The sequence below is a fragment of the Microcaecilia unicolor genome, chromosome 4 (genome assembly GCF_901765095.1).
Source record: "Microcaecilia unicolor chromosome 4, aMicUni1.1, whole genome shotgun sequence".
Classification (NCBI taxonomy): domain Eukaryota; kingdom Metazoa; phylum Chordata; class Amphibia; order Gymnophiona; family Siphonopidae; genus Microcaecilia; species Microcaecilia unicolor.
In genome coordinates, this window is record NC_044034.1 from 5,849,712 (window position 1) to 5,874,617 (window position 24,906).

At 45.3% G+C, this 24,906-nt stretch overlaps 1 protein-coding gene across 2 annotated transcripts in view; it reads right to left on the reverse strand.

The window, feature by feature from the left end:
* NUP98 (nucleoporin 98) overlaps window positions 1-24,906 on the reverse strand; it is a 215,734-nt gene that overhangs the window by 17,012 nt on the left and 173,816 nt on the right. For both annotated transcript variants that reach the window (XM_030199826.1, XM_030199825.1), the window contains exons 23-30: window positions 22,413-22,803; window positions 18,841-19,067; window positions 18,485-18,754; window positions 13,139-13,296; window positions 8,842-8,985; window positions 4,780-4,934; window positions 2,922-3,143; window positions 1,057-1,298 (exon numbers count right to left, since the gene is read on the reverse strand). In XM_030199826.1, the coding sequence (XP_030055686.1) occupies window positions 1,057-1,298; window positions 2,922-3,143; window positions 4,780-4,934; window positions 8,842-8,985; window positions 13,139-13,296; window positions 18,485-18,754; window positions 18,841-19,067; window positions 22,413-22,803 (1,809 nt within the window). The remainder of the gene's footprint in view (window positions 1-1,056; window positions 1,299-2,921; window positions 3,144-4,779; window positions 4,935-8,841; window positions 8,986-13,138; window positions 13,297-18,484; window positions 18,755-18,840; window positions 19,068-22,412; window positions 22,804-24,906) is intronic.

The following is a 24,906-nucleotide window of genomic DNA, read 5'->3' on the forward strand; positions in this document are numbered from 1 at the left end:
TGGGAAACCTTTACTATAATCCAGCAATGACATTATCCAAAGTAATCTTGTGCGCAGAATATTTTAGATTAGTCAAATACTGCTTTAGGAACCCTAACAAAACTAGTTAAAAAACAGGATAATCTATTTCAAGTCTGTGCTCTGAAGGGTGTACAGTGCCTGCCACTGAAACACCAGCTAGGATCACTCTTTTTCAATCTACTATAATAAAAAGCAACCTCAACATTCTGAGGACACTGACGTCACTGAAGTCAGTCTCCCAGAACGGTTCGTGGATTCATAGTGTTGAAGCCACCCCACAGACCCGTGCCCCGCCCTCGCGTCAAACGTCATGACGTCGAGGGCAGGAAAAACAAAATCACCTGAACAAACGGTTCACCCCCCCCCCCTAAAGCTGCAGCTCAACACAAGGACCTCCAGCACCCCCCCCCCCCCGCAACAACCCCCTCCTGAGACACCCACCTTTGTGAAACCCCACCAGCACAAGCCCTGTCTGCTCACTACGGTGTCATCTTCGGCGTTCCTAGCCTGTGGAGGCAGGGCTTCTGTGCATCTGACGTCCTGCACGTGCATGACGTCAGACGCACAGAACTCCGCCCTGCACAGCTACCAACGCCGATGACGCCGTACTCAGCACACAAGACTTGTGGTGGCGGGGTTCCGGGTCCCCCGCCGCCAAACCAACGCGAAGGTGGGTGCGATGGGCACGGTGGGTCGGATGGCTGCGGCCGGATGCATCGCCGTGGGTGGGATGGTGCCGGGAGGGGGGGCATCGCATCTCACAGGCAACTGCTCAATGAGGAAAACCTTGCTAGCGCCCGTTTCATTTGGGTCAGAAACGGGCCTTTTTTTACTAGTAGAGTAATAAAATTTCTGTAAATTCTGTCTGATCAAAATGCATCGATAATTCCAATAAACCTGACTTTGAAGAAACCCCTGACATATAAACTCATTTTAAGCTTTTTTTGAGAAAGTGAGGACCATGTTACTTCTCAAACTGATTACACTAAAGAGTAACACACTGTACTTTCCATTGCTCTGGGCATTTTGGCTCACCTGAAGCTAGGTGCCTTATAAAAAGTTTGTGGCACTGATTCCAGTGGCCGGCTTTGGACAAATAAAGAGCCTCTTTGTGGCCGTCTCCATCCCTTTTTGCTCGGATGGCCTTGGCTTCATAAATCCACTGAGCTGGAATGCAGAGTCTCTGTATAAGGAAGGCCTCCTTCTGCTGGGATTCCGCAGTTTCGCACAGGCCACAGTGGCGGTTTAGCAGCTCTCGGACAGCGCTCTCACGTACACTGGCATAAGTAGAAAATCAGAAGAATTTCTTAAAACATGAACACACATGCACTGTGCTCATTCCCACAAGGATGGAATCAAGTGTCATCCAGCTGGCATCAAGTACTTGAATGCAGCAACCTGCAATGCCCGGTCAGTATAACAGATGAGAAGCTCACTGCCATGATTTGAGTGGGAAGGTGGTAGAACGAGAGGGCATGAAATGAGATTGAAGGGGGGCAGACTCAAGAAAAATGTCAGGAAGTATTTTTTCATGGAGAGAGTAGTGGATGCTTGGAATGCCCTCCCGCGGGAGGTGGTGGAAATGAAAACGGTAACGGAATTCAAACATGCGTGGGATAAGCATAAAGGAATCCTGTGCCGAAGGAATGGATCCTCAGGAGCTTAGTCGAGATCGGGAGGTGGGGCTGGTGGTTGGGAGGCGGGGATAGTGCTGGGCAGACTTACACTGTCTGTGCCAGAGCTGGTGGTAGGAAGCGGGACTGGTGGTTGGGAGGCGGGGATAGTGCTGGGCAGACTTGTACGGTCTGTGCCAGAGCCGGTGGTTGGGAGGCGGGGCTGGTGGTAGGGAGGCAGGGATAGTGCTGGGCAGACTTATACAGTCTGTGCCAGAGCCGGTGGTTGGGAGGCGGGGCTGGTGGTTGGGAGGCAGGGATAGTGCTGGGCAGACTTATACTGTCTGTGCCAGAGCTGGTGGTGGGAAGCGGGACTGGTGGTTGGGAGGCGGGGATAGTGCTGGGCAGACTTGTACGGTCTGTGCCAGAGACGGTGGTTGGGAGGCGGGGCTGGTGGTTGGGAGGCAGGGATAGTGCTGGGCAGACTTATACTGTCTGTGCCAGAGCTGGTGGTTGGGAGGCGGGGCTGGTGGTTGGGAGGCAGGGATAGTGCTGGGCAGACTTATACGGTCTGTGCCAGAGCCAGTGGTTGGGAGGTGGGGCTGGTGGTTGGGAGGCAGGGATAGTGCTGGGCAGACTTATACGGTCTGTGCCAGAGCTGGTGGTGGGAAGCAGGACTGGTGGTTGGGAGGCGGGGATAGTGCTGGGCAGACTTGTACGGTCTGTGCCAGAGCCGGTGGTTGGGAGGCGGGGCTGGTGGTTGGGAGGCAGGGATAGTGCTGGGCAGACTTGTACGGTCTGTGCCAGAGCCGGTGGTTGGGAGGCGGGGCTGGTGGTTGGGAGGCAGGGATAGTGCTGGGCAGACTTGTACGGTCTGTGCCAGAGCCGGTGGTTGGGAGGCGGGGCTGGTGGTTGGGAGGCAGGGATAGTGCTTTACAGACTTGTACGGTCTGTGCCAGAGCCAGGGTTGGGAGGCAGGGCTGGGGAGGTGAGGATAGTGCTGGGCAGACTTATACGGTCTGTGCCTGTGCCAGAGCCGGTGGTTGGGAGGCGGGGCAGACTTATACGGTCTGTGCCCTGAAGAGCATAGGTACAAATCATAGTAGGGTATACACAAAAAGAAGCAAATATGAGTTATCTTGTTGGGCAGACTGGATGGACCGTGCAGGTCTTTTTCTGCCGTCATCTACTATGTTACTATGAGTGCATTCTGAATCACAAAGCAAATGCAGGGCTTCCTGATAGAAAGCTGAAGGTGTCAGAGGAACAGGGAATGAGACAACTTACTATGCATTTGTTATGTGGAGTAGGACAAAGATAGCCCACTCCCACAATCCCACATTCTCCAGCTGAGCAGCATAACTGGCATGCAGCACCCCCTGACACTGCTCGGACAGATGGGTGTAATTCAAGGCCTGAAGCACCATCCACAGATGCCAACTGAGACGACAGTCCAAAAGGTCAGAGGTTATGCTACTAGGATCAAGCAGCTGATGGAGATCATAATGCCTGCAACAAAAAAACACTTGGTGTAAACAGAAAGAATATGCAAAGCACATTAATGCACAGCCTCCTGCTGAAACCCCCACTCCATCTCCAAGGCCACGCTACTATACTCAGTCAAGGAGGAGGAACTAAATACCCACTCAAAGGGCTCATTTCAGGTTTTACACAGTAAGTCAGCAAAATTCCTTGCAGCTCAGATCACAGGATTCTGCCAGGTACTTGTGACCTAGACTGGCCACTGCTGGAAGCAGGATACTGGGCTAGATGGACTACTGGTCGGACCCAGTATGGCTATTCTTATGTTCTTATCTTCAACTAGGGCTTCCATTTAGTTGTTTGAGTAGCTTTTTACACCTTGATTCTGTCTTCATATAAGTAATTTGCCTCATTTATAGAGGAAAACTGATCAGCAAGCCAGACCTGCCCTTCTGGGCCCAGTCCTTCCCCCGGAAGAGTAAAGGGGGAAACCAGGCAGAATACTGGTCCCACATCTACGAGCTGAACAAGATCCTTGCGTGAAAATGTGGCCAGGCTAGACTAGGAAGAGAAGTGATAGGGTGGACAGTTTGAGCCCAACGTCTGCAAGGTAGGCACAGTCCCTTCCCAAAGAAAAGGGGTGGAAAGAGGGTGCAGGATAGGACCTCAATGTGCTGAAGCTGCACACTGGGTAGAAGAGCACATTAGACACTGATCTGCAGCCCTGAAGAAATAATCAAAGCAAGGATTCAAATGGGAAAACCCAGTTCATATCTGGACTCGTTGATATATGTAGGATCTACTTTTAAAATCAGATTTTTTTTTGTTTTTTTGTTATATTTGTACCCCACGCTTTTCCCACTCATGGCAGGCTCAATGCGGCTTACATGGGGCAATGGAGGGTTAAGTGACTTGCCCAGAGTCACAAGGAGCTGCCTGTGCCTGAAGTGGGAATCGAACTCAGTTCCCCAGGACCAAAGTCCACCTCCCTAACCACTAGGCCACTCCTCCACTGTTGCTACTATTTGAGATTCTACATGGAATGTTGCTATTCCACTAGCAACATTCCATGTAGAATCTCCAATAGTAGCAACATTCCATGTAGAAATCTCCAATAGTAGCAACATTCCATGTAGAATCTCCAATAGTATCTATTTTATTTTTGTTACATTTGTACCCTGCGCTTTCCCACTCATGGCAGGCTCAATGCGGCTTACATGGGGCAATGGAGGGTTAAGTGACTTGCCCAGAGTCACAAGGAGCTGCCTGTGCCTGAAGTGGGAATCCAACTCAGTTCCTCAGGACCAAAGTCCACCACCCTAACCACTAGGCCACTCCTCCACTATCCCTATCAGAAAACTAGGGAGTCACATTTTACAAATATCAAGGCTTGTGAGACATTGGACTTGCCACTTATCTAGCAAGCACACATTCTGGCTTTATAATCCAAAACTTATGCAGATAGATGCACTTACTGCATAAGCAGGCAATGGAGTTCTGTCTACAAAGAGCAAAGATTCTACAGGAGCAGAGATCGCAAGGTACTTACATCAGCAGTCTTGTAATTCTCAGCAAGGTGAAAGAAATACCCTTGCAAGGCACACAGAGCTTCAGTAAAGGATGAGAATCTGAAAGTGCAGACTGTGCATCTGAGTCCACTCACCTGTTGCTGTACAGTTTCAAAAGATGAAAGCAAACATCTTGTAGGGGCCTGTTCGCCGTCTCTTCTGCCTCAAACATTTCCTCCAAATAAATTCCAGAATCTTCTAAATATGGAGGCAAGGGAGCACAAGCATACGTCTCATGCTCTGTGGAGCCCTGTTCATTTTGCAAAGAAAACAGCTATTCCACTGCAATAACATCATGGACAGATACATGGAGTTGCAGAGAGTTCTTTTTTTGGGGGGGGGGAGGGGGTTCTAGTTGGACTTGGATTTAGCCACAGTATTATTACCATCCCTATTCTAATTCAGAAAACAAAATACCTTCTGGATATGAATATAAAGTGAGGTTACTTAACTGTAGCAGGTGTTCTCCGAAGATGGCAGGCCAAGTATTCTCACATGTGGGTGCCATCATACACTGCCTAGCGTGTATAGCTTTAAGAAAGTTCTGGTAGCAGCTCACTGCATAGGCGTGGGTGCTTTCCTGCCCAACGCATGAGCGTTGATCCCTCAATAAGATGACGTATGTTAAGGAAGCCATCTCCTAGGGCAGGTGGGAGGGTATGTGAGAATACTTGGACTTCTGTCCTCTGAGAACACCTGCTACATACACGTGTGTAACTTTGCTTTCTCTGAGGATAAGCAGCAGAGCTGCCAAGGGGTCCCGATTTTTGAGAGGGAGAATTTAGTACACCCCCCAGCCATGCCCATTCTGTCTTGGCTCCACCCACTCTACCTTGTGTCATCTTGAATTTCTTTTGATGTAGGAATAGGAAAAAAAAAACATTTTATGTGCTCCCAGGTTTCAACCCAATTCATGTTTAATTATGGGATATAAATTATATAAAGTAAATAAATAGAAACTCTGAATGTTGAACACCTGATTCTCATAGAGGCCATTTACCTTGAGAAAAAAACATTTCTTCACCAATATAACAGTGCTAGGGTGTCCCTATAATCAGCGCCTCCAAATGATACACGGATTACACTTTCTAACAAATTGCTACTCTACCTATGAAAAGTTATTCCCTTATTATACTTCCTCTGAGTGCATCTGTATACTGCACAAGCCAGCAATTGTTTAAAATTTAAGTGAGATAAATAAAAAATGCTACCAACAATATAAAAATGACAACCGTGGATGCAGCAGCTCAGAGATTACAATTTACTTACTTACAGAGATCAATCAATGGGCTTCAACTTTTCATCCGATCCCTCCACCACGATGCAGCCTGTGCTGTGCAGCAACTACATCCACGACAACAAAAAAAAGCAAGCAAACGCGGGGCCGCAGCAGCCTTCAGGCATGCACTGTCGGCTCTGCTGGTCCTCTGCCCCTGCTGACGTCAACTTTGAGCTCCGGGGGCAGAGGACCGGCAGAACTGACAGCGCATGCCTGAAGGAGATGCTGCGGCTCTGCACTTTTGCTTTTTTTGTTTTTACACCGCTGCTGCCTTGGGAGAAGCAGTGGCGGCAGCCGATGAAATCTCAGCGGGAGACTTCACTGCTTTGGCGGGAGATGGCCCGCTGAATGCGGGAGACTTGGCAGGTCTGAAGCAGGCATTTGCACATGTGGGAATCCCTAGCTACCAGGCTCACCAAAAACAATACTAGAACAATAGGGCCTCGAAACGTTGAGGCCTTGAAGTCAATTAACCTGAAATGATATATAAAATGGTTGTGCAGGTGCAGTCTGGAACAATACAACAAGGCAGTGGGTAAAAAACCAGGAGTCCCAGAGTGGAGATGAACAAAATTTTATCAATATACTGACTCGACCCAACGTTGTCAGTTTTATAGCCAAGACGCACACGATAGTGATCCGGCCAACATTTCAGTACAAAGGTCTTTTTCAAGACCACTGCAAAACAGTCTTCAATTTCCAGTATTGCTTTAATCTGGATCATCGCTATCATTTTCCACGCCGGCATTTAGACTCCCGATGTAGGCCTTTAGTCGAAACACAACGTTGTGTCGAGTCAATATATTGATTAATAAAGTTTTCTTCATCTCCACTCTGGGACTCCTGGTTTTTTACCCACTGCCTTGTTGTATTGTGATTATCCGTGGGACTTCGTTGAGTTCTCCACGTTCGTGGATTCTCTGCAGCCTGGAACAACACAACTGGGCTAGGAAGACAACAAATTCTGCAGGACTGTCTGACCAAACCAGCTGTCACGTCAGGTATCCTGCTCAAGACAGCAGTGAGATGTGAATGTGTGGACTGAACATCACGTCACAGTCTTGCAAATCTCCTCAAAGGAAGGAGGCGGGCAGCTATGCCTCTGATATCATGAGCCATGAAATCACTCTCAAGAGTCAGCCCAGGCTGGGCATAAGCGAAGATGAAACAATTTGCTAACCAACTGGAAAGTGTGCATTTCCCCGATGGATGCCCCCATCCTGTCTGGATCAAAAGAAACAAAAAGCTGGGCTATGGGTTTTAGTCCACTCCAGACAAAAAGCTAACGCTCGCTTGCAGTCTAACGGTATGCAGTGCATGCCAGGATGGGCATGAGGTTTTGGGAAGAATGTGGGTGGGAAAATTGACTGGTTATGCTGTTGGATCTGCTGGGAAACAGTGATCATAACGTGATCAAATTTGAGCTATATTTATTTTTGTTACATTGGTACCCCGCGCTTTCCCACTCATGGCAGGCTCAATGTGGCTTACATGGGGCAATGGAGGTTTAAGTGACTTGCCCAGAGTCACAAGGAGCTGCCTGTGACTGAAGTGGGAATTGAACTCAGTTCCCCAGGACCAAAGTCCACCACCCTAACCACTAGGCCACTCCTCCACACTATATGGAGTGGTCACGAAGCAAATATACTGTAGCGGCATTTAATTTTCAAAAGAGCGACTACGACAAAATACCGCCAGAACTTTCTTAAAGCTGTATGCACTAGGCAGCGTCCACACCGGCTCTGTCAGATAACGTCACCCAAATACCTCTGGCCTGCTTGTCTTAACACATATCTCCACAGCACCTGAACATATGGTTCTAGGGGACTTGTAGCTGAGTATTGAGCCTCAGCTAAAACTACAGTACCCCTACCATATTCCCCCACCTCCAAAATGCATAGGTTCAGCCTGAATTTTGATTGCAGATAGAGCGTGGCCCCTCCACCAGAAGTTTTTCCCAGCACAGGTCTAGGAAGCTACTCTCCCACTTGTGAGACCTTGCTTCCCCACCAGTGATTTTCTTCAATATGAAGTCTACCCAGAAATGTTCCTGTTGGGCAGGACCTGGTAAACTTGACCAACGTTTCTACCACCACTGCAACAGCACAAGGACAGGGACACCATCATCTTCCACATACAGCCACAGGATGCAAAAATATAGTAGGTTCAGAAAACCCTCCGTGGGCTTCAAACTGGGGACTTCAAGAGCCCACAGCTGGGCTTTAAAACCTCACCTTGCTGTTTTATTGGGCTTTACAGCTTATGTCCTCTGTTTAGGAAAAGATTTTCTATTCTGCACAGTGTTAAAAACCATTATGTGGAATTGAAGTGACCCACAAGTGCAACCAAGCTAAATACTGGAAAGAGACATACTTATTTTTATAGCAATACTACAAAAATATGGCTGTATTTCATGTGGTCACTTGAGCAGAAAGAGTCATTGTACAAGATTTCTTAAGAAAGAAATGTGAGAGAACACATGATAGCACTGTTCCAGAGGACGTGAGCAGGAGACGAATGCATGGCTAATTAGATGATGCTCACAAAAACATTTGGGATAATATTCGAAGGACTACAGAACAGAACAGGACCCACATATTGAGGAAGGGATGTAACATTTTCTAAAATCGACAAAGGCTTTAAACTAGGATCATCAGAAATTAGTGAACAAAGCCTTCCGGTAAGCTAATATTGCACATTTGTTCTAGAAATGGAAGGGAAAATGGCACAATCTGGAAAATTACATATATTAATGGCACAAGTATGGATTTAGTAGCAGTCACGGTGATTGGGAATCACTGTAGCCCCCAGTTATACTGGGCTATGATCTACTCAGAAAGAGGAGAGTAAGAATAAAAGGGGAATGGCACTAGAATACCTGAAATGCCTCTTCATACATTGTGAGGGCTCTAGCAATAGGTGCAGTCGGTGGGAGCAAGTACCAAAGATGAACAGCTAAACAGCGCTTCCAGTCCAGCAGCGTGCAAACATTGATACTTCTCTGGTCTGACAGCTGCCACACCTGCAGAGGGGAAAAAAATGGGAGTTCAGCAAGAAAAACAAAAAAAAAAAACGGACAGAAAGCTTCTGTTATAAACAGGGCTGGTGAAAGTTTTCTGTAGTTTAGGTAAACCTGATCCTACATGCTTCCCTTCATTTCAGGCTTATAGGTCACAAGCTCCCCCCTCCCCTCCCCCAAGCAATCATGACAACCCTCCCCCCCCCCCCCCCCCCCCCCAACTTTCTTTACCAGAACGAACACATAATGGGACACAGGGAGGACTATCCTCAACCTATTTAGAAGCAAAATCTATTTTTACCAAGGTAAGATTTCTTGAAAATTATCCTACCTAAAAGCACCTGAAACTGTACACGGTTCAAAAGGAATGTACACTCATACTTTCCCTTTGATAAAGGTGCAAATCCCATGAGTAAAAGCATCTACAGATGTTGAACTAAATATATTTACCCTTTATTACCATCCCAGCAGACCAGTCCAGATGCTTGGGACACAAATCACTGTTGCTAACACTTTGTATCACTTCAAACTAATCTACGGTCTATAGCAATGGACAAAAGCAAGCATAAATTACCAGACTGCCTCTCTCAATTTCACGAAGAGGAAATATGGAGTACTCTGTCCAGACAGCACATTGACCCCTTGTAGAATGAGCTTACATAACTTCTGGAATTGGATGACTACAGAGTATGTACGTAGAAGCAATAGTCTATTAAACCCATCAAATGACTGTCGCTTTTAATGCTGCTTCCCCTTTACAAGTTCCGCCAAAAAGAATAAAAAGCTTATCTGATTTGGTTACTCCAATATACATCCCCCATTCAATTTCTGAAGGCAACTGCACTATCTTCATTTTTAACATCCTGAAAAACTAGTCCGATTCAGATACAAGGATGACACCACTTTGGGAAGAAATGATGGAACTGGTCTAAGCAAACCTTTTCCCAATTAAAGACTAAGAAAGATTCTCTATAGGACAAGGCCTGTTTACCATTTAACCTGAGCACTATTAAAATTTATTGTTGGTGGGTTTCTAGGTGGAGGTGGGCTCTTCACTGCCTAGGACAAACGTATATTTAATGATTAAATATACCATTCTTTGCCCTAGGCAATGAAAAGTTCACCCTCCACCCAGAAGCCCACCAGCAGCCATTTTGATTACACGTCATACATGTTAAAATTAAAAACCATTTATTTTACCTGGCCAGCTGCTTGCAGATGGTACAGAGCACTGTGCTACACTCCATGTGTGCATGTGGTGGCTCTTGTGCCTGTTGTGGGGCTGGGGTGGGGGGGGGGGGGGGGGAATTGATCAACATCAAAAGGTTGATTGTAACTTGATCCAGCAAGGGCACCCATGATCCGGCACAGTGGAGGAGCCGCGACACAACCAGCAGCCTTTCCCATGCAGCACTGCGAGGAGCAACACACCAGGGAAGCGTACCAAACTGGACAGGAGTTAGGCAGCCAGAAGCCTTTCCCATGTGGCACTGCGGGGAGCAACAAGGCGGAGCAGCTTCCAAAATGGAAGTTAGCGAGGCGAGGGAGTAGCGGCACTAACATGCAGCGCTTAATGGCGTACCGAGACTTCCGCATTCAGGACCCGACCCGCACCTCACTAACAATAAGAACATTTTAGGCAGGTAGGAGGAAGAGGACGGCCTGGGAGAGCTGCCAGCTGCCTAAAAGCAGATGAGAGGTGGCTGAGCTGCAGAAGAAAGACTGTGCACTTCAGTGCCTAAACTGGGTGGGCCCAGCTACGCCCCTGCCTAGGGCTAGCATCTCATCAATCTGCTGCTTCAAGTGCTTCTCCACCTCAGCGGATATTTGATAGGCTCTCTGCTTCAGTGGTGTCTGGTCACCCGTGTCTACATTGTGATTAGCCAAATAAGTAATTCCTGGTTTAGTAGGAAACACATCAGCATACTTTTGCAATATTGCTTCTAGCTGCTGTTTCTGAGTGCGGTTTAACTGCTCTCGAACTACAACTTGTTGTGTACATCCCGCTGGTTATGTCTCTGCTAAGAGGTCAGGTATGGGTTCACTATCCTGACATTCCTCTGGTGGGCAGTACACAGCTAATACCATATTTGTGTGAACTGCATAGGCCTTTAACATATTTTCACCTGAAAGGTACGCTGCTTCCTGACTTGAGAGTTCATAGACATAACAGTTTGTATCATTCGAGCACCATATGACCTTGTAAGGTTCTGCCCAGCACCCGTCTGCAGCCACCTGAAGGGTCTGCCCAGCCTCACCTGCACTTGGGCTTGTGCTCTATACTAGCACCCTCCACCCACTGACGGGGTCCCCCGCTTGCCTCTGGGCTCGTCTCCCACTCTCAGGTTATTCCCTGTTGATTTCTAGGATACTGGTAACACACTCGAGGGGGTCCCACAGCTCCCAGAAAGCACCCACAAACCCAAAAATACAAACCAGGATTCTTAGTCAGTTGAGGGCAGCGGAGTTTATAAAAAAAGATTTATTGTCCCAGAACTTGAACAGTGAACAGAAAAAGGTGAAATCAGCAAGCAATAACAGGCAACTGAATATGGATCAGAGTTCAGTGTATCAGTTTTGAAAGTATCTGCCCAATGGCACTGCAGATTGCCCTTCCCATAAGCTGAAACTGGAAGAGAGAACGTCTTTCTGCAACAGCTTTAGTAAAGAGGTGTGTTAGCCGTGTTAGTCCACTCTTAAAGGTAATCAATAGAAATCAAACAAAATTAAAACATGGAAAAGAAAAGAAGATGATACCTTTTTTATTGGACATAACTTAATACATTTCTTGATTAGCTTTCGAAGGTTGCCCTTCTTCACCAGATCAGAAATAAGCAAATGTGTTAGCTGACAGTGTATATAACAGTCCCTCATAGATGGTCTAGCAGGGTGGGTAGGACATGTGCATGGGGACTTCAAAGCATTCCATAGTCTAGCTCATCTTCCAATGTGGTATATATCATTCAGTGCAAAAAATGCAACGAAGGTTGTTATATTGGAGAAACAGGCCAGATGCTTAAGACAAGATTCAATTTACATAGACATCACATGAACAATACTGGTGCCAGTAGGGTTCCCACCCCTGTTGGTCAGCATTTTACAGAACCAGGACACCGTACCAGTGATTTCACAGTGAGAATACTGAAAGGTAACTTTAAAACAATACAGGAACGTAAAACCTTTGAAATCAGAATGATTGAATATTTTGACACCCAACGGACAGGACTTAACAAGGATCTGGGTTTTCTAGCCCACTATAAACCATAAGTTGTATTTCACTGCTTATCACCCTCCCCTCCCCACAAACATCCTGCTAGACTATGGAATGCTTTGAAGTCCCCATGCACATCTCCTACCCACCCTGCTAGACCATCTATGAGGGACTGTTATATACACTGTCAGCTAACACATTTGCTTATTTCTGATCTGATGAAGAAGGGCAACCTTTGAAAGCTAAATCAAGAAATGTATTAAGTTATGTTCAATAAAAAAGGTATCATCTTATTTTCTTTTCCATGTTTTAATTTTGTTTGATTTCTATTGATTACCTGCAACAGCTTTAAAACTCAAAACAAGTGCCATGAGCTGGCCAGTTAGGAGAAATACACTTCATGAAATAATACAGTTTTCAGGCTCAGAAACCCACTTTTTCGTCACAATGCAGAACTGCAAATGTTTAAGCCTGGCTTCAAATAATTTAAAGATATTTAGAAGCTAATTGTGCTTGGTATTTTGTTCTGGGGGAAAAATGAACTGAATGCTAGCTTTAAGGCCATCTGTGGGAAGCTCTCTTCCTGTCTTGGATACGGACTGTGTAGTTAATGTCAAACAGAGGGCTGAGCCATACAACATAAACGATCAGCTGGATATGACAATAAGCAGCATCTAGATATGCTTGAAAATTCTGATCAAGCTTGTGAATATGAAACATATGTATCTTTCTACCACATCGTCTTGGTCTCTGATCTCACCCTCCAACTGAGTCAGTGCTGTTGTGGGTGCTTCTCTTATCATATCAGTTTTTCTTCCATCAAGATTTGTATCGATTGGAATTGGACTGTGGATCATCCTATCCTCCTCAAAAGGACTTAACAGATTTCAAAGTCTTACCACTGCATGAAATGCTCAGAAAGTGTCATCCGAGTGCCTGACTTACCGGTTTGCCAGCCATTAGCGTAAAGATGCGCACTCTCTCTTCCTGGATAAAGCGGTCAGCCTGTAGCTTATTCCAATCCACCAACTGCATAGCCAGCAAGTCCTTAACTTGCTGGCTGCCCATCTGTTGGGACAGTAACAGGGCCAGTCGGTGATCACCTAGAACAAGCAAAGTGGATTAGCAACATGCCCACGCATCTGGTTCCCATCATGTATCTGCTCTTGGTCCTTCAGCTATATGGTAAGCCATACTCTAGAAACTATTTAGCATCATATCTATGTTAGATGAATGTTGTAATGCTGCTTATTAGGTGTATCATTAGCAATATGTTAACATTGTATTATAGTCCAGTGCTCTTCAATATGTATATTTTGGATACTGTTTCATAGCAGTTCTATTACTTCAGTTTCAATTTACTGTTTTAAAGTTTCCCTTATTTATTGTATTTAAGTTTATTCTTGATTATTTTACTATTGTTATGCTGTTAACAAAATTGTAAGTTATGTTAAACTGTACCTGTACACCACCTTGTATAAGAATCTCTTCATAAAGGAGATTAATAAATCCCAATAAATAAATAAATATCCTCAAACATTCAGCTGATTTTGAATAGTACCTCAATTCCAGATCAGAGAATGTCAACTTCCTACAAGACAGCACTTTACTCACTGGTGTGTGAAACAGGCAACTGACTAACCACGGTGTGCTTTTGCCCTTTTATGCCAACTGGATCTACCAAGATACTTAAGGAAGTGGATTGAATTTTGATGCATCTTCACATTTACACCATCTTACAAAATACTGATGCACTTGTGATATTTTTAGGATTGGTACCAAAAGGAAGCACTGAAGGAAGTTAAGCAAAGCTGACTTGCATAGAGCAGTGGTGTGGCCGTGTCAAATTCTCAAGGATAGGTGGGGGTAGGCCAGTCAGCATGAAAGGACAAAGCTTTGGTACATTTTCAGAAACCCAAGATTTCTAGCATCAACTGCAAGCTGACTTGGCTACAATGTGTAGCCAGATAAAGCAAAATCCTGAGACAGGGCCAGAGTCCACCAAAGGCAGCAGAATTGGGGGACAACAGTACAACATCTGCATGGCAAGAGAGCAGCATTTCCAAACTAGAGGCCAACTGAATCCAGAATTCTTGGATTCAACCGAAACCAAATCAGCAACCGAAATTTGCTGATTGGGTTTGGCCGAAGCCGAAAATGGTGTCGCCTCCCCTCCCCCTCAAGCAGAGAGCAGGTCCTTCAGAACCATTGGCACTACTCCCTCCCCCCGAGAACGGGTCCCATTGCCACTATCCACCCTCCCCCCCCTAGAGACCAGGTCTCACGAGACTGCTGCAGGAATGCGGAAACACTCAGCAGGGGAATTAACGGGGCAGGAGCAACAGGGATAGCTCCTGCCCCCGAAGAGGCCACTAGACTACAGGGCAGTTAAGGGTAGGCCTCGGGGAGGGCTTTCAAGTGGTCAGGAGGCTAGGGCGAAGCGGATGGCCGGCCTGGCAGGACCTCATCTCTGCAGGGGGGGGGGGGGAGCCTGGGGTCAGGAAGACTCAGTCTGGCAGTGAGGGGGAGTTTTTGTTTCAGCTGAAAATGCACTTACATTTTTGTTCCATAACAGGGTCTGAATCCAGACTGATATGGATCTAGTCAACGTCCCTCTTCTAGCCAATCATTGAGTTGAAACAGACTTTGTTATAGGTTTCCCTAGAAATGGGATGTTAGATACCGGCCGGTAACTTTCAAATTTGTCCTGGTCAAGCTTGTTTTTCTTTAGCAAAGGGTGAACCACTGCCCTTTTTAATGCTGTTAGTGGTTGCCCATTAGAAAGAGAGAAGTTCACAATTTTTGTGCCGCCTTCTATGAGGCCCATACTTGCCTGCTGCACTATCTTTGATGGGCAGGGGTCAAGGTAGCAGGTCGGTCTCTTAGGATTTTGTAAAGGCTCTCCTCTGTCATTGGGTTAAAAATGTATCAACCAAACACACTGTGAATCTCATATGCATAATGGCAACCACTGCGTCAATGCACGTGTGCGTTATTTATAAAGATGAGAGAAAAAACCTCATACTACTTGTGGCTTTAATCTGTTATTTCAACCGGAGACAAAAACGGCTTTAAGCCCACAGTGAAAAAGTAATCATTGGCACAAAAACCTCTCAATCTTCTTTAATACTGTGATAAAATCAATCAAATCACTTATCTTTAATGTGCTCTGCTGCTCCGTTAATGTTCTCACAGAGTGAGGTCCCGACGGACCCGTTTCGCTTAGGCTTTTTCAGGAGTCCTCACTGTCAACTTCAATTGCGCATTTATTTTTCCACCAAGGATCCAACAGAAGAACGTTCCAGAGTGGCTATACGGTCCACATGGACACCTCAGATTCCATTGGATCCTACTGTAAAGATCTTCAAGGAGGTGTTATTACGGGAAGTCAGATCCTTCGCGAAAACACAGAAATGGACGAGAGATAATTTGACGCGGGATGAGCGGAAATCTTTGTCACAATTACGAGTAGACAACAGCATCACCATCAAGAAAGCAGATAAAGGGGGAGCAGTAGTGGTTCAGGATAGAATGAGCTACATCACTGAAGTAAAATCCCAGCTGGCTGATGTGAATGCTTATGTTCGTCTACAGGAGGATCCCACAGAAGAATTACAGGAGGAAATAAAGATTGTGACAGGAGAAGCAATGGAACAAGGTTTTTTGACCACAAAAGAGCGGCGGTTTTTAAATTGCAAACATCCGAGAACCCCGGTCTTATATGCTCTTCCCAAGATACACAAGAATCTGACGACCCCACCGGGGCGTCCCATTTTGTCTTCCCGGGGATCACTTTTGGAGCCTTTATCTCAATTTGTGGATTGCTTTCTTAAGCCTCTAATCCCGGAGTCTCCTTCATACGTAAAAGACACCACTCATTTTTTTTTTAAAGATTTTGGCTAATTTTACTTGGGAGGACCATCAATGTATACTATTGGTCACATTGGATATTAAGTCTTTGTATACTTCCATCCCCCAAGACCAAGTGTTGAATGTGTTAAGAGCTGCTTTGGATTTGAGGCCCCGGCCTCTGGAAGTTCACACAGAATTTTTGTTAGAATTAACCAAGTTGGCTTTGAAAAGGAACTTTTTTTGGTTCCAAGAAAAACTTTTCTGGCAAATATCAGGAATAGCAATGGAAGCAACTTTTGCCCCTTCCCTGGCTAATTTATTTATGATGGACTTTGAGAACAAATGGTTGTATGGTTCCCCATTCCAGGTCCACATTAAACTATGGAAACGTTTCATAGATGACGTTTTCTTGATATGGGATGGTGACCAGACTAATTTGTCTGGGTTTAGGGATTGGTTGAATGCCAGGCACCCTGCCCTCCAATTTACACTTGAAGTATCCGAGAGAAGATCGCCTTTTTGGATGTGTAGGTTATCAAGCAACAGAATGCCTTCAAGACTAAGGTGTTTAAGAAACCAACAGATAGAAACACGCTGCTGCAATTTCATAACAATCATCCAGTTTCTTTAAAATGCAGTTTACCCTTTTTGCAGTTTTTGACACCGAAGGATTTGCAGTGAAATCAATAACTACAAAATCCAAGCTAGTGATTTGCTGGAATCATTAGCCACTCGGGGATACCCAGCTGAGCTCCTGAGGCACTTATACACTACAGCAAGGTTCAACAACCGGGATCTTTTGTTAAAGTGTATGCCAACCTACCAAAGGGGATCTTTGCGAAACGTTTGTGGTACGGTACACAACGGGAGGTGAAGAGGTGGCGAGGATTATTCGAAAAAATTGGGATATCATGCAATCGCACAAGTTGTTCTTACATCATCGATTACGCATAGCCTTTTCGTGAGAGATTACCAGCCCAGCCGACATGGTGGAGCACAATGTGGGTGCGACTGGAGGTCATTCAAAATGTGGTTCCTGTCGATATTGCGACATGTCCATTGAACGCACTGAATTTACCAATCCCACTGATGGGAGAATATACAAGTTGCGATTTAACACCACTTGCATGTCTGAGTATGTGGTTTATGTATTGCAATGTCCATGTTTGAAGTGGTATGTGGGGAAAACCTAGCGGAAATTCTCCACGCAATTGAGTGAACACAAATCACGTGTATCTAACAACAAGTTTGAAGCACCGCTGGTTGCCCACTGCAAAGAATACAGCCACTCTTTTGACTCTTAAGGGTTGGATTATCGACACTATCCCACCTTAAAAGCAGGGTGGTGACAGCAGCAAGGCCTTAATACAGTGTGAGCAACATTGGAGATTCAGATTGGACACCTTGAAGCCCAAGTGGTTAAACTCTGATTCATTGGACTGCCTTCTTTTCATGACCATCTGATATTTCAAAATGCATTGACTGAAGTTTTTTGACTGACTTCCTTCTAAAATTTGGCTTTTTCAAAAAGATTTTATTCATACAACCACCTTACATAAGTGCTTCCCAAGCTTACTCAGTAGACTTCGAACTTGAGAAGCACTTATGTAAGGTGGTTGTATGACTACTTTTAGGGGTTCACTTTGCTTTTTACCCCTGACGCAGCCTGAGGGCGAAACATGGCCACATCGGGTAACCTTGCAATAAACCACTTCTGTTACCCTCCTGTTCCATTTTTTTGTCTTTTTTAATCTGCTTTTTTTCTTTTGGTTTTATATATGCACAGGCATTACAACGAATTCCCTAAGCCACACTCCACAGACTTTCCCCACTTATTAAACCTAGCTATTACGTCTTAAGCACATTCTCAAACACCGGTTTGTATGTTGAATGAAAAAAAAAATACTTCCTCAAATTACGTTTTAGCCTCAAAGAGCATCCCCTAATCTTAATACTTTCTGAAAAGTTAACTGCTCTCGTTCACCCATTCCAACCCACTCATGATGTTACAGACTTATCACATCTCCTCCCAGTTGTCTTTTCTCCAAGCTAGAGTGTCTTACTCTGAAAAGGGGAGTCATTCCATCCCTTTTATCATTTGTCAACACTCTGAATCTTTTCTAGTTCCCCAGTACAGCGAGCAATGGGGAAGAAAGAAGTGGGCAATCTGATACTTCCCATGGTGCTCTAGGACAAATGGTGTATATTCACACCAACTTCAGAAAAAAGTGCAGTCTTCAGAGGACATAACTGGGTAATGTACTTAGCTGGGAGAACTGGAGTCTATGAAAGGTTTCCCAGCAAAACAAAAGGAAACTTAGTATCCTTAACTGAGAGAAAGCAGATGCATCACAGCCAATAACACTCCTCTTTTCCTCTATCCTACCCACCCCGAAATACCCCCAGTTCCCTTGATATACAAAGCTGAAGATATCCTACCTGACTGCTGTGCCAGCCTGCATGCCTCACTGATCCTTGCCCCAGTGAGATAACTGAACACAGCCTCTGTGTGGCTCTCATGACGAGATTTTGCAACTTCCTGATCGATGCGCTCGCATGCAGTCTGAGAGAGCCAGCGTGAAAATGCTCTCCTGCGCTCCAGACTCTGAACATAATCACTTGGCTCATCTAAGCTTGCTTCCAGCTCCTTCAGGTGGCCCCAGATGGCTTCGCACAATGTCCACACCAAGCACCAGTGCTTTACCACAGCTGAGGAAAGAGACCCACAAATGGTTACTAAACAGTATCCCGAGTACAGCACTCCAGCAGTACCCAGGTTGAGGTTTCTAACTCACTTTCCACTTCAGCTGGCTCTTGGCACACATCTTGGACCCAGTCTGCATAGTCATGAATGGCAGCAACACCTGGGTTGGGCACCAGGAGAGGGCAGCACTGGTCTGCCTGGAAAGTGCTGTGCTTCAGTTCAATGTCTAGAGGCGCCGTGTAGGACTGCAGCTCCCCAGGAATACTTTCCTGGAGGCTGAGCTTCTCCACATGTACCTTAAATGGGGATTCAGACAGCCTGAGAAAAAGGCAGAATGAAGACCAATAAACAACAACAAAAAAATCAAACAAGTTTTTCATGAATGAGCTTTTTGTTGACACTCTTACATGGGTTGGTTTCAAGGATTAGTACAAAATAGTGTGAAGCCTTTTCATTTGTTTTATTCTTCCTTTTAACAGTATATGTTGCAATATTCATCCCTTTCAAGAAGAATATATCTGAAATTACTTTCAAAACCTTGGACAGCATAAACATCATTGAAACCTGGGCCTCAACTTTCAAACTAAAACCAAACAGAGAAAAGACACATTGCCTGATACTAACATCACCACACAATACCGAACGCTACACAAACATCAACGACATGGGAACACCTAACCCAATAGTAGACAAACTAAAAATTCTAGGAGTTATCTTCGACCGCAATCTATCCTTCAATGACCAAGTTACAAACACTAAGAAAATGTTCCACACTATGTAAAAACTCAAGCGTATAAAAAAAAACAAAACTAATTTTCCCCAGAGTATTCCGTACACTTGTCCAAACCACGGTCCTCTCCCATGTAGACTACTGCAACAGAATCTACACAGGATGCAAGGAACAAACATTAAAGAGGCTACAAACAGCACAAGACACAGCAGCCACACTTATATTTGGGAAAAAAACGATTCAAAAGTATGAGTCCATTACTCCAAAAATTACACTGGTTACCCATCAAAGCAAATATATCCTTCAAGATATGCACACTGGTCCACAGAATAATCTTCGGCCTTGAACCAGAATACATGGCTGGCATGATAGAGCAACCATCATGCAACACAAACAAGAATGCAAGATCCTATCTAACTCTTCACTACCCCAAGTACCAAGGCCTAAGATACAAATTTACACTCTCAACCGGTTTCACGTACGTATGCACCAAAACCTGGAACTCTCTACCGAAAGACTTAAAAGGAATGAACAGCTAGATTGTAAGCTCTTTGAGCAGGGATTGTCTTTCTATGTTAAATTGTACAGCGCTGTGTAACCCTAGCAGCACTTTAGAAATGTCAAGTAGTAGTAGTAGTACCTAACATTCTGAAAACAACTGAAAGCTCATCTGTTCAGGAAATTTATTTCGGGCGAAATCACATAGCCAAGGAGATCCCAGCCATCACACATCATCACACGATCACTGACATAATTTGAACCAGGCTTGCTATGACTCACAACTTGATACTTATCAACCGAAGATAATTGAAAGCCACACTGTTTACCACTAGTTTGGAAAACGTGGGGTACAAATGCAGAAATCAATAGGTTAATAAATAGGTAACTGGCTACTAACTACCCATTCACTCCGCACCTGTAATAGCTTGCTGCACACCCTGCAACAGACTAGTTCCTCATATCTTATTTAACTGCACGTATAATTTGCCTTCAGTTTAGACACCCACCTATTTGTCTCGATGACTTTGTACTACCTGTCTTGACCAACCGATGCATCTCAACCACACATGCCCCCCCTGGCTACCTAGTAAGAGAGTTCACTGTATTGTACAAACAGTATTAGCAGATCTGTTATCTGAATGTTCTGTGGACCTATTAAGTGTTACATCGGTATCAGTGGCGTAGCTACGTGGGGCCTGAGGGGGCCGGGGCCCCCGCAGATTCACCCCAGGACCCCCCTCCCAGCGAACCCGCCCCCGCCTACCTTTACTTTTGCTGGCGGGGGATCCCACTCCCCGCCAGCCGACGTCTTCTCAGTCCTTCCTGCTCTTCAATTTGTTTGCTGTGCAGGACGTCAGACTCAGAGAACAGTTCTGTTCTCTGAGTCTGACGTCCTGCACTTACAACGTGCCGTCAGCAAACAAATTGAAGAGCAGGAAGCGACTGAGAAGAAGACGTCGGCTGGCGGGGAGTGGGATCCATCGCCAGCAAAAGTAAAGGTAGGCTGTGGCGGCGGCGGGTTCGCGGCGGGAGGGGGGGGCGGCAATGTCGGCGATGGAGGGGCGGCGCTGGGGTGAGGGCTAAAATGTGCCCCCTCCCCCCGGGCTCTGGCCCCCTCTCCCACGGAAGGCTGGCTACGCCCCTGATCGGTATCATATCTATTTTACATGAACGTTCTTCCATCAGCCTATTCTGGTATTTGTGATCTGCAGACATTTATTATTTCTGTTATGATTGTTATGATTGTTAATTCAAATCAAAAGAAAAAAAGCAGATCAAAAAAGACAAAAAAATAGAACAGAAGGGTAACAGAAGAAGTGGTTTATTACAAGTTACCCAACGTGGCCACGTTTCGCCCTCAGGCTGCGTCAGGGGTAAAAAAACTAATAGGGGTAAAAAGCAAAGTGAACCCCTAAAAGTAGTCCTACAACCACCTTACATAAGTGCTTCCCAAGCTTACTCAGCAAACTTCACAATGCTATGTTGACTGGCAGCTGACGCAGCCTGAGGGCGAAACGTGGCCACGTCGGGTAACTTGTAATAAACCACTTCTTCTGTTACCCTCCTGTTCTATTTTTTTGTCTTTTTTGATCTGCTTTTTTTCTTTTGATTTGCCATTTCTGTGGCAGATCTTTGCCTTTTTTTTTTTATTCTGTCTGTTATGATTGTTATACAGTGCTGTTGAATGTGTATTTGTCTGATATCATACCACATTAGTCCTATTTTTTTGGATTAAATTTGCCATCTCCAAGTTTACTTCATTTATTTATTTGTTACATTTGTATCCCACATTTTCCCACCTGTTTGCAGGCTCAATGTGGCTTACATTGTACCGTACAGGCGTTCGCCATCACTGTTGTATTTATGCTCCACCTGGTCATTTTACTATTGTCATGCTGTACATGGCCTTGGGTGAATCTTCATAAAGGTGACTAATAAATCTCAAAAACACAAAGTTTATATTAACAAATAGTAGAAACAAGGCCCTTACACTGTAACCACCCTGGAATGAATAAATACCTACTGACTGTGAGCATAACAGATCTGGAAAGGCAAGCAACAAACTAAAATACAAATCACTATATGCAAACAAGACACCAAGCAGCAATTTAAAAGGTGGCTCTAGAGGCTTCAGTCTGTACAGCTGATGATCCAAATTCTAAATTATGTTCACTCACAAAGTTCAGAGACATACGCAGCCTCGCATCTACAAGTACTATACTCTCCATTTTGCAAAATGCCACTTTCCCTTCCTGTGCAAAGCACCACATTCTCTACAGCATTTTACAGAAAAAGATCAAATACACAGGTTGCACTGCCTTCATTTGGAATATGTTGCTTGGAAAGAGTACAAAGTACCCAGTGAGTCAATGCAAGAGGAACACATTTTAGTATATTGACAAAATGGTGATAAAATTGTCTCCAATACTTACGATTTAGTAATAGCTGGTTTTGGCAAGAAACCATAATCCATCAATTCTGACCCTTGAACTCCTTTTTGCATTGATCCGCTCAGCTGATCTCCATTGTGTGCGAGTGTCCAGTTGGGTCCCCACCCAACTCTAAAGGAACGCCCCATGAAGAGCGCCATATCCATCAGCAGCTTGCCATGGCCAAAGGACACGGACTTCTGCAATGGCACAAGTTCCTGCAGCCTGCAGGTGCCCACAGTCTTGAGTGGGAGCTCAGGAACTAAGCTGGGCAGAAGCACTGCAGAAGCAGTCCAGGAAGGGGTGGAAGAGAGCAGATTAGGACTGTGGGGAGACGGTTGAGAACCTGGGAAGAGAGTTCCATTCAAAAGCCTTGACTGAAGCAATCCTCCAACTGGAAGAGAGGGAGACATGACAATATCAACGCGAGGCTCTCCTTTACACTGAAAGATAATTCCAGCACTCCTTCTGTCCATGTGTCCCCTACAGTAAAACCATACCTCACTTTTTTTCCTAAAGTAAATATTAATGCTACTATGTTTTTAAAAATCCCATTTTAACTAATAAGCTTTTATTGCTTTTAAGGTACACAATGATGCATACACGAAAGAAATTCCAAATATCACAAAAGCATCTCCCCTTTTCATGGTAGGGGACCAAAGCAAGCAGATTTGTATAGGTACCAGAAAAATCTCACTACTGGTCTCCAGATGGTGCAGGTCAGTATCAGAGCATAAGAGGTGATAGTTCTTTCAAAAGGTGAGGGTCCTAATCCTCAGAAAACATGATTTATTTTGCATTTATAGCCCGCTTATCACCTGGGTGAGTTACAATAAAAACACACCAAAAAAAAAAAAAAAATCACCTTTTACCCCTCAAAAGCTGACAGAATATCTTAAAGAGTCTTTAGCTGAATGAAAAACAACTAGGGGGAAGTAGAGCACTGGATAGAAGCAGCATTTCTCCATATGAGATCTAAGAAAAGAGAAGTCAGACAATATCTTGAAAAGGTTAAGACAAGGTAGGAAATTAGTAAGGAGGGTGAAGATTCAAATGGAAGAAAAAAATAGCTCACATGGAAAACCAAGGGGAAAAGGCATGTAACAGAAAGTGGGACTGTCGGACCCTGAGCCGAAAGGGAGAAATATGTAGCAGCTAATGAGCAATAAATAGAATTGCTCAATATTTCTGTTAGGAGCCAACTGAGGAAAGGCTGGGAGTACAACCACAGAAAATTGAAAGGCAAAGGGGAAAAAGGTGAGGTAGCAGATAAAGCAATGGGGCCATGCAGGACACTTGGGGAAATTCTGGCAGTTCCACCATCCCCCTCATTCTATAACAGGTCATTTAAAATTATAGAATACTGCCATAAATGGCAGTAGCATGCCTAGCAGCTTTTAACTGCTTGCTAAAATGGTTTGGTGCAGGTACCGGGCTGCTAGACCGACGCATTGGCACCTTCTGTATAGAGGGAGAGCAATCCTCTTGGCGTCGACGCTTCTTGGGTGCCAAATCCCTCAACGCCCCGGAGCTCCCGGCACCGTGTGTCAAAGGAAAACAATGACGGTGCTTCTTTGCCTTCGCTTGACGCCCGTCATCGAGACTCCTTGGTACCGATGAGGAAGACGTGGAATCCTGTCGTCTCCTCGGGGGGCCTGCATAACAGGAGGCCTTGAGACAGGTGGAGACCCACTCGATGCCTCACTGCTCCCAGCACGAGTTGGTCGTTCCACAGCCATTACCTTAGCTCCCGACGTCGATGCGTCCCCTGATGTCGATGACACCGACCTCGGTACCGATGTCGATGGACCGGACTGAGCCCCAAAAAGCTTTTCTCGATGGGCTTCTCGAGACGCTTGGGTCCGTTTCTTCATGCGAAGACAGACTACAAGCGGCTGGGCTGTGGTTGGGCCCAAGGCACTGGATACACCAAGCGTGGGTATCGGTACCTGAGATAGTACAGTTGCACCGAGTACAACTTTTGAAGCCGCTGGGTGTCTTCGATGACATGGAAGAAAAAATGGCTTCGGCGAAATCAAAAGACGCGATCATGCCTGTTATAAGTACATAAGTACCGCCATACTGGGAAAAGACCAAGGGTCCATCAAGCTCAGCATCCCGTTTCCAACAGTGGCCAATCCAGGTCACAATTACCTGGCAAGATCCCAAAACAGTACAATACTGTTGTTTGAAGGCCCAAAGAGGCCAAAAGGCTGCCTTCTAGCTTCCTATTCTATAGGTCTTTTAGGGCAATGCCCCTTCCACCAGCAAGGTGGTCCTCTCAGTCACCACTTTAACCAGGGAGCACACCCTAGAAGCTGCAATTTAGCTTTCTCCTCTGGAACCAACAGGTAGAGGGCAAACCATGGCTCTTCCCAATCTCAGCCTCGTGTCTAGTGAGACCCATTCTACTGTAATCAGGTCCTGAATGTCTGGATGCATCAGAAAGGCTTTAAAAGGGCCTCTAAGCCCCCCTTCATGATCGACGAAGATGGAA